At 36.8% G+C, this 9,805-nt stretch overlaps 1 protein-coding gene across 4 annotated transcripts in view; it reads left to right on the top strand.

The window, feature by feature from the left end:
• Window positions 1-9,805, top strand: part of LOC104985718 (DNA excision repair protein ERCC-6-like 2) — a 158,752-nt gene that overhangs the window by 41,213 nt on the left and 107,734 nt on the right. For all 4 annotated transcript variants that reach the window (XM_010836019.1, XM_010836018.1, XM_010836021.1 and 1 more), the window contains 2 exons: window positions 3,864-4,025; window positions 4,396-4,603. In XM_010836019.1, coding sequence (XP_010834321.1) covers window positions 3,864-4,025; window positions 4,396-4,603 — 370 coding nt within the window. The remainder of the gene's footprint in view (window positions 1-3,863; window positions 4,026-4,395; window positions 4,604-9,805) is intronic.

Below are 9,805 nucleotides of genomic sequence, written 5' to 3'. Positions count from 1 at the left end.
ACTGCAGCCATGAGATTAAAAGATGCTTACTCCTTGGAAGGAAAGTTATGACCAACCTAGACAGCATATTCAAAAGCAGAGACATTACTTTGTCAACAAAGGTCTATCTAGTCAAGGCTATGGTTTTTCCAGTGGTCATGTATGGATGTGAGAGTTGGACTGTGAAGAAAGCTGAGCGCCGAAGAATTGATGCTTGGTATTGGAGAAGCCTCTGAGAGTCCCTTGAACTGCAAGGGGATCCAACCGGTACATCCTAAAGGAGATCAGTCCTGGGTGTTCATTGGAAGGACTGATGTTGAAGCTGAAACTCCAATACTTTGGCCACCTGACGCTAAGAGCTGACTCATTTGAAAAGACCCTGATGCTGGGAGGGATTGAGGGCAGGAGGAGAAGGGGATGACAGAGGATGAGATGGTTGGATGGCATCACCGACTCAACGGACATGGGTTTGGGTTAACTCCGGGAGTTGGTGACAGACAGGGAGGCCTGGCGTGCTGCAGTTCATGGGGTTGCAAAGAATCAGATACAACTGAGCGACTGAACTGAACTGAACTAAATTAAATTTGCCCATTCCCGTCCATTTTAGTTCACTGATTCCTAAGATGTCGATGTTCAGTTTTGCCATCTCTGCTTGAGCACATGCAATTTACCTGATTCATGGACCTAACATTCCAGGTTCCTATGCAATATTGTTCTTTACAACATCGGACTTTACTTTCAGCACCACACAGCCGCAGCTGAGCATCATTTCTACTTTGGCCCAGCCTCTTCATTCTCTGGAGCTATTAGTAATTGCCCTCTTCCCTAGTAGCATATTGGACACCTTCTGACCTGGGGGGCTCATCTTCCAGCATCATATCTTTTTGCCTTTCATACTGTTCATGGGTTTCTTGCAACAAGAATACTGGAGGGGTTTGACATTCCCTCCTCCAGTGAACCACATTATATCAGTGTTGAACATTTACCTAATCCAGTTTCCATAGGCATCTGGTCGTTTAAGAACTCAATAACATTAATTAAGAACTCAATAACATTAATTAGATTGTTTCTTGGCTTTCTCTGCTACTGGCATGGGATACTCCTTCCTCTGGTTTCGTAAGTTGTTTTGTTCATCTTCTTCCCTGCCTTTAAAATCTTGTGATTGTTTTTTCCTCCTTTCCTTTGTTCTTAATCTCTTGTTCTTTATTGAACTTCATATTAAGAAAATGATCAAACGTATAGAAAAATTGAGGTAATAGTACATGAATATCTATATACTCAATCCCTATATTCACTGGTTTTATGTGTGCTTTTTTTTTTGGCAAGATATAAGTTAACGTGTGTGTTGACTATTAAACCTTGTTTAGTCTCTTCTAATGTAGAACATTCCCTCAATTTTAATTTTTTAATGTAAGACATTTTGAGGAGACCAGGCCAGTTGTCGTTTAGGGTGTCTCACAAATTTATCTGATTGCTTTTTCAAAGAGTTGTGTATTCCTCTACCATATATATTTTGGTAAGCTGATTTTGATCTAAAGACTTAATTAGATTCAGATCAGACATTTTTGACTAGAATGCTTCATAAATGATACTGTGGACTTCATATTATGTTACATCAGGAAATGTTAATGTCATGTTGTTCTACTGTTAAGGTTGCAAAGTTTGTCCCATAGGCTAAGGAGATGATCATCAGATCTCTTCACCTTAAAGATATGTTTCTCCCTTTACAGTTAGAAGTAAATTGTGGGGTTATACTTTTCTGCTAGTTAAATATTCTGGTCCTTCAGTCCTTTTGCTTAGTGGTATTAACATTCAGAAATTATTGTTGTCTGAATCAGTTATTTTATTGTGTTTTCAAAATAATGTTTTCCTAAATTTATCATTTCTTTTACACTTATTAACAGCATCCTCCTACAATTAGGAATTAACCACAGTTTCAACTGACATAGCAAGGTGAATGCTTGATTCTTTTGCCGCCATTTCCAATTTTCAGACTAACACATTGGTACGGTGGTCATCCACAAAGTTTCTCTCCCATTCCCCAACCCCCTTTTTTTGATTATCAGTGTGGACTCATAGATTATTGAGGTGCAATTTATATGCCATAGAATGTACCCATTTTAAGTATAGAATGGTTTCTAGTAAATTTATAAAGCTGTGCAGTTATCACCCCACCCCAGTTTAAGAACATTTTCATCACCTCAAACAGCTTTTTGTTTTCAATCAGTCTTTCATCCCATCTCCAGTTCTAGGCAACCACTAATCTGCTTTCTGTCTCTATAGAATTGCCTTTTCTGGAGATTTCATGTAAATTTCATACAGTATGTAGTCTTTTGTATCAGGCTTCTTTGGCTTAATATTTTTGAGGTTCCTCCTATAACATGTTTCAGTAGTTTATTCCTTTTTATTGTTGAACAGTACTATTGTATATACCTCATTTTGTTTATCTAATGAATGGACCTTTAGATTGTTTCCAGTTTGGCGCTATTATGAATAATGCTGCTGTGAACATTCATGTACAAATCTTTGAGTAAATGTAAATTTTTTATTTCTAGAGGAAAGATATCTAGGAATGAAATTGCTGAGTGGTGTAAGGAGTTTTAACATTTTAAGAAACAGCCATAGTGTTTTAGAAAAATGTCTGTACTTTGCCAAAGCAGTGTGTCTAATTTTCCTTGCAAACACTTAATTTTGTCAGTCTTTCCAGATTGCCAGTCAAATAGGTTTGTGGTGGTATCTCTCTCTTTTTTTTTTTTTAAATTATGAACTTTTTATATGCTTATTGGCCTTTATATATCTTCTTTGGTGAAGTGTCTATTAAAATATTTTATCATCTTTTAAATTGGATTGTTTTAACTTCTGTTGAGTTGTAGTAGCTCTTTATATAATCTTGTATGCAAATTCTTTTATCAGATTATGATTTGTAAATATTTTCTCAGTAGCATGTCTGTATCATGTCTTTTCATTTTCTTAATGATGTCTGGAAGAGCAAAAGTTTTTTTTAACTTTGATGCAGTTCAACTTATCAAGTTTTTTTTATTGACCATGCTTTTGGTGTCATAGATCTAAGAAATTTTTCTTTAACCCAAAGTCACAAGAATTTTTCCTGCATTTTATAACTTTTAAAATTTAGCTCTTTTTTTAGGTCTACAATGTATTTTGAGTTAATTTTTATACATGGCATGAGATAAGAGTCTAAAGTGAATTTTTTCATATAACCCTTGGATTTTTATATAGTCAGTGTTTTACACTACCCTATAGTCATTATTTCTAATGATGCTTTAATTTTCTAATTAGTTTTGGTCCTGTGTTCTTTGGACATGCCCCCATTTGTCATTGAAAGCATCTGTGCTTTCTCAATCTCCAGTATTTCCCTTGCTGCATAGCTGAAACCAACTATTTCTCCGTGGGATCCTGCTTCCTTTTAGTGGATTGACCACTGTGGTTGTTCATTGCTATTGGGGTAATAATCAATCCTAAACCTTTTTAGCAGGCAGAGCTATGTAGTGCAACTTTGTAGAAATCATGAGATTATATTGATATTTTTCATTCATAATTAGCATTATGTTTTGCTTATTTTATATTTATTTTTCTTTTTTATTACTTTTAAAAGATTCCTTTTGTGATTTTAGTCATGGTTCAGTGAGTTATTTCTTTTCATTGTCCCTAAACAGAATCTCTGCCCTTTTGTCTCCCTACACATTTTACTTTCATGGGTTGTCCAAACTTGTGATCATTTAAACAACTAAGTGAAAATTCTGTGGAATCATCAGAGAGTAGAGAAGAAAAACTCCAAAACTTTGGTAGAGAAAACTGGCTAAAATTATATAGACTAAGAAAGGGACATGTTTTCAACCTTTTTTCCTTTTTGTCTCACTTTGTAGTTTGGAATGGTCAGCTATCATTGTAGATGAAGCTCATAGAATCAAGAATCCAAAGGCTAGAGTAACAGAAATTATGAAAGCTTTAAGATGTAATGTCCGAATTGGCCTCACTGGAACCATTCTTCAGAACAACATGAAAGAATTGTGGTGTGTTATGGACTGGTGAGTTTAGAAAATTATTTTCTACTTTCTTAACCTTTCTTCCTAATTATTTGTTTCTGAAAAAAATTAGTTGTCTGTTTACAGAGGTGTTTTCTCCCAAACATAGTATGCACAGTAGAGTCCCAGGAAAACCCAGCTTTATGTATTACTCCTGGTCCCTGAAATAAATATCTGAAGTAATTTACCAGTCCCATCATCTTCTTATAGTTATTCACTGAAATTGTCATGAAGAACATTCTGCTTTCTTGCCTTTTGTTACTGTTATCCTTAATAAACACGTGACTTAGTGTATATTTCTTAAGAGCAAAAAGAAGTCTGTTTCTTATTAGTTTAATAAAGCCTTAACATTTTTCTTATTGCCTTTATAAAGGGCTGTGCCAGGACTATTAGGTAGCAGGATCCACTTCAAGAAGCAGTTTTCTGACCCAGTAGAACATGGTCAGAGACACACAGCAACAAAAAGAGAACTAGCTACGGGCCGAAAGGCCATGCAGCGGCTCGCAAGAAAGATGTCTGGGTGGTTTCTCAGACGAACCAAGACTCTAATCAAGGATCAGTTGCCTAAGAAGGAAGACCGGGTGAGAACCGCTTTTGTGTATATTAGGAATTCCTTGTCATGTTTTATTTATTCTGAAAATACTTCTTTTGAAGAGGAAATCTATCTCCTGTGGTGTTTTATGAATACAGTTTTTTAGCATTTTACTCAGTGTGAAAAAAATTGTTATGTGCAGAATTTCATAAAATATTAATTGAGCCTGAGAAATCTTCCTCACTAACTTTACTAACATTTTATCTAACAGGTCTATTATTAGTACACACTAAACTCATTTCTCTTATTTTAGAACACGAAGGCCTTGATACAATTCTTCCTCAACGAAGAAAGAACTTCTTGCCCTAATGTGTTTTCTGTTCATATTTTGCCCATCTTATACTGTCTGCTGTCTGTAATCCAGTATGTAGTGTGCTGTGCTTAGTCACTGTCATGTCTCACTCTTTGCCACCCCATGGACTGTAGCCCGCCAGGCTCTTCTGTCCATGGGGACTCTCCAGGCAAGAATACTGGAGTGGGTTGCCATGCCTTCCTCCAGAGGATCTTCCCAACCCAGGGATCAAAGCCAGGTCTCCTGCATTGTAAGAGGATTCTTTACCATCTGAGCCACCAGGGAAGCCCAAGAATACTGGAGAGGGTAGCTTATCCCTTCTGCAGGGAGTCTTCCTGACCCAGGAATCAAACCGGGTCAGTGCAATCTCCTGCTTTGCAGGCAGATTCTTTACCAGCTAAGCTACCTGGGAAGCCCATAACCCAGTATGAAAAGTGAAGGTGAAAGTCAGTCAGTCGCGTCCAACTCTTTGTGACCCCATGGACCATACAGTCCATGGAATTCTCCAGGCCAGAATACTGGAGTGGGTAGCCTTTCCTTCTCCAGGTGATCTTCCCAACCCAGGGATTGAACTCAGGTCTCCTGCACTGCAGGCAGGTTCTTTACCAGCTCAGTCACAAGGGAAGCCCATAACCCAGTATATTCTTTGGTATTTTAATTCTCACTACAGAACAAAGTAGTTAAAAGCTTCTTTTTAATAGTTAAATTTCCTGTAGAATGCAATGTATATTTGCACAACTAATTTTAAGAGTTTGCATGAAAATTACAATTAAATTCTGTTAATTGTGTAAGAAAATTTGAAGACTTTAAGAGGATCTTTTTTATTTTTATTTTTTTTCAAACGTTAAACCTTTTATTTTGTATGGGAATATAGCTGATTTGAGCATCTTTTCATGTGTTTATTAGCCATGTATATGTCTTCTTTGGTGAAATATCTATGCAGGTCTTGTGCCCAGTTTTTGATTGGATTGTTTGTTTTTCTGGTATTGAGCTACATGAACTGATTGATATTTTGGAGATTAATTCTTTGTCAGTTGTTTCATTTACTATTATTTTCTCCCATTTTAGGGTTGTCTTTTCACATTGTTTATAGTTTCCTTTGCTGTGCAAAAGCTTTTAAGTTTAATTAGGTCCCGTTTGTTTATTTTTATTTCCTTTACTCTAGGATGTGGTTCACAGAGGGTCTCACTATGATTAATGTCAAGGACTGTAGTGTTTGTGTTTTCCTCTAAGAGATTTACAGTTTCTGGCCTTACATTTAACTCTTAAATCCATTTTGAGTTTATTTTTGTATATAATTTAGGAGGTGTTCTAGTTTCATTCTTTTTCATGTAACTGTCCAGTTTTCCCAGCACCACTCATTGAAGAAGACTGTCTTTTCTCCACTGTATATTCCTACCTCCTTTGTCAAAGATAAGGTACCCATAGGTGTGTGGTTTTATATCTGGGCTTTCTATATTGTTCCATTGGTCTCTATTTCTATTTTTGTGCCAGTACCATACTGTCTTGATGACTGTAGCTTTATAATATAGTCTCAAGTCAGGAAGGTTGATTCTTCCAGCTCCACTGTTCTTTCTTAAGATAGCTTTGGCTGTTCGAGGTCTTTTGTGTTTCCATACACATTGTGAAAATTATTGTTTTGACAGTATTTTTGTCCTTTGCATTTCTTCATTGTCTGTTGTAACCTCCTTTTTCATTTCTAGTTTTCTTGATTTGATTCCTCTCCTTTTTATTTTTTTTTTGGTAGGACTTCCCCGTAGCTCAAATGGTAAAAAATCTACCTGCAATGCAGGAGACCAGGGTTTGATCCCTGAGTCAGGAAGATCCTCTGGAGAAGGGAATGGCAATCCACTCCAGTATTCTTGTCTGGAGAATCCCAGAGAAGCCTGGTGGGCTACAGTCCGTGGGGTTGCAAAGAGTCGGACATGACTGAGCGACTAACATTTCACTTCACTTCCCTTTTTTTCCTTGATGAGTCTAGCTAATGAATTATCAATTATATTTTCTCAAAAAACCAGCATTTAGTTTTATTGATCTTTGATATTATCTCCTTCATTTCATTTATTTCTACTTCGGTCTTTATGGTTTCTTTCCTTCTACTAACTTCAGGGGCTTTTTTTTCTGCTCGTCTTTTTCTGGTTGCTTTAGGTGTAGAGTTAGGTTGTTTATTTGATGTTTCTCCTGTTTCTTGAAGTAGGATTATATTGCTGTAAACTTGCCTCTTACGGTGCTGCTTTTCCTCCATCCCAGATTTTGAATTGTCCTGTTTTCATTGTTGTTTGCTTCTAGGTATTTTTTGATTTCCTCTTTAATTTCTTTAGTGACCTCTTAGTTACTCAGAAGCATATTGTTTATCCTCCATGTGTTTGTAGTTTATTTTATAGCTTTTCTCCTGTAGTGGTTATCTAATCTTATAGTGTTATAGTCAGAAAAGATGCTTGAAATGACCTCCCTTTTTTAAAATTTACCAAGGCTTGATTTATGACCTAAGGTGTGGTCTGTTCTGGAGAATGTTCTATGTGCATTTGAGAAATAAGTGAAATCTACTGTTTTTAAATGAAATCCCCTGTACATATCTATTAGGTCCAACTGTTTCAGTGTATCGCTTAAAGCTTGTTTCTCCTTATTAGTTTTTTGTTTGGATGATCTGTCCATTGGTGTCAATGGGGTGTTAAAGTACCCCACTATTATTGTGTTTCTGTCCATTTTCCCTTTAATAGTTGTTAGAATTTGCCTCGTGTATTGAGGTGCTCCAATGTTGGGTGCATATATATTTATGATTCTTGTATCTTCTTACAATTGATTCCTCAATCACTATATAGTGTCCTTCATTGTCTCTTATAATGGTCTTTAACATCTGTTTTGTCTCATGTAAGTATTGGTACTCCCATTTTCTTTTCATTTCCATTTGCACGGGATATCTTTTTTCAGCCCCTCACTTTCATTCTGTAGGTGTCCGTATATCTGAGGTGGTTCTCTTTTAGACAGCATATATAGGGGTCTTGTTTATGTATCGGTTGAACCAATCTGTATCTTTTGGTTGGAGCATTTAATCCATTTACATTTAAGGTAATTATTGATATGTATGATCCTATTACCATTTACTTAATTGTTTTGGGTTTGTTTTTGTAGGCCTTTTCTTTCACTTATGTTTCTTGTCTAGAAAAGTACCTTTAGTATTTGTTATAAAGCTGGTTTGGTGTTGCTGAATTCTCTTTACTTTGCTTGTCTGTGAAGCTTTTGATGTCTCCTCTGAATCTGAATGAAATCCTTGCTGGGTAGAGTAATCTTGGTTGTACCTTTTTCATCACTTTAAGTATTCTGCCACTCCCTTCTAGCCTGCAGTTTCTCTTGAAAAATCAGCTGTTAGCCTTATAAGGATCCCCTTGTATGTTATTTGTTGGTTTTCCTTTGCTGCTTTTAATATTTGTTCCTTGTGTTTAATTTTTGTTAGTTTGATTAATATGTGTCTTGGCATCTTTCTCCTTGGGTTTATCCTATATGGGACTCTCTGGGCTTCCTGGACTTGGGTGGCTATTTCCTTTTCCATGTCTGGGAAATTTTTGACTGTAATCTCCTCAAATACTTTCTCATAGCCTTACTTTTTTCCTTCTTCTGGGAGCCCTATAATTGGATGTTGGTGCGCTTGGTGCTGTCCCAGAGGTCTCTGAGGCTCTCTTCATTCCTTTTTAGTCTTTACTCTGCTCTGCTTCAGTTATTTCTACCATTCTGTCTTTCAGCTCACATATACACTCTTCTGCCTCAGGTATTCTGCTGTTGGTTCCCTCTAGTTTAATTTTAATCTCAGTTATTGTGTTGTTCATTGTTGAGTGTCTATTCTTTATTCCTTTTAGGTTCTTGTTAAACATTTCTTGTATCTTCTCAGTCACCCCCTCCATTATATTTATCTGTGCCTCCATCTTATTTCCAAGATGTGGATCATCATTACAGTCATTATTCTGCATCCATTTTCAGGTAGACTGAATATTTCCTCTTTATTTGTTTGGTCTTGCGAGTTTTTACCATGTTCCTTCAACTGCTGCATGTTTATCTGTCTTTTTGTTTCACTTAATTTACTGTGTTTGGGGTCTCCTTTCTGCAGACTGGAAGGTCGTAGTTTCTCATAATTGCGGAGTCTGCCTCCATGGGTAAGGTTGTGAAGGCTTCCTAGTTTGGGGGACTTGGGCCTCTGTTCTGGTTGATGGAGCTGGATCTTGTTTCTCTGAAGGGCAGTGCCATATCCAGTAGTGTGCTGGGGTGTCTGTTGGCTTGGTATGGCTTTGGGCAGCATGTCTGCTAGTGGACAGAATTGAGTTCCTATTTTGCTGAAGTTTTGACCTGAGATGTGCAGCTCTGAAGCTTGCGGCCTTTGTGGGGGGCTTGGTCTTAGCATTGAGATAGAGGCCTTTGGGAGTGCTCTTGTTGATTAACGTTCCATGGGTTTGTGAGTTCTCTGGTGATCCAGAGTCCTGGACTCAGGTCTCCCACCTAGGGAGTTCAGGTCCAACTCCTTACTATAGCATCAGGGCTTCACAGGTCACACAGCACAGAAAACAAAACCCCAAGAATAATGGTGAAAGCAACACTCAACAGGCCAGAGCACCCAAAGAAACTCACATACTTACAAAAGAGAAAGAAGAGAGAAAAAAGAGAAGAGAAGAAACAGAAAGGATAAAAACAGGAGTTAAAAAAGAGAGTAGTCAAACCAATAGGTAAACTTGAAAATGAAAATGAATATGAAAAACTAGACTAGCAAAAACACGAAATCAAAAACATGGGAAAATACAATATAACTAAAGAGTACTGTAAAAATAGGAAAATAAAATGAACGTATTTAAAAATAAGATGTTTCAAAAATAGGAAAAAGTATATTATAAAAAAGAAAAATTAAATAAAATA

This window comes from Bison bison, unplaced genomic scaffold, assembly GCF_000754665.1.
Source record: "Bison bison bison isolate TAMUID 2011002044 unplaced genomic scaffold, Bison_UMD1.0 scf7180017864057, whole genome shotgun sequence".
Classification (NCBI taxonomy): domain Eukaryota; kingdom Metazoa; phylum Chordata; class Mammalia; order Artiodactyla; family Bovidae; genus Bison; species Bison bison.
This window is presented reverse-complemented; position numbering and strand designations above follow the sequence as displayed.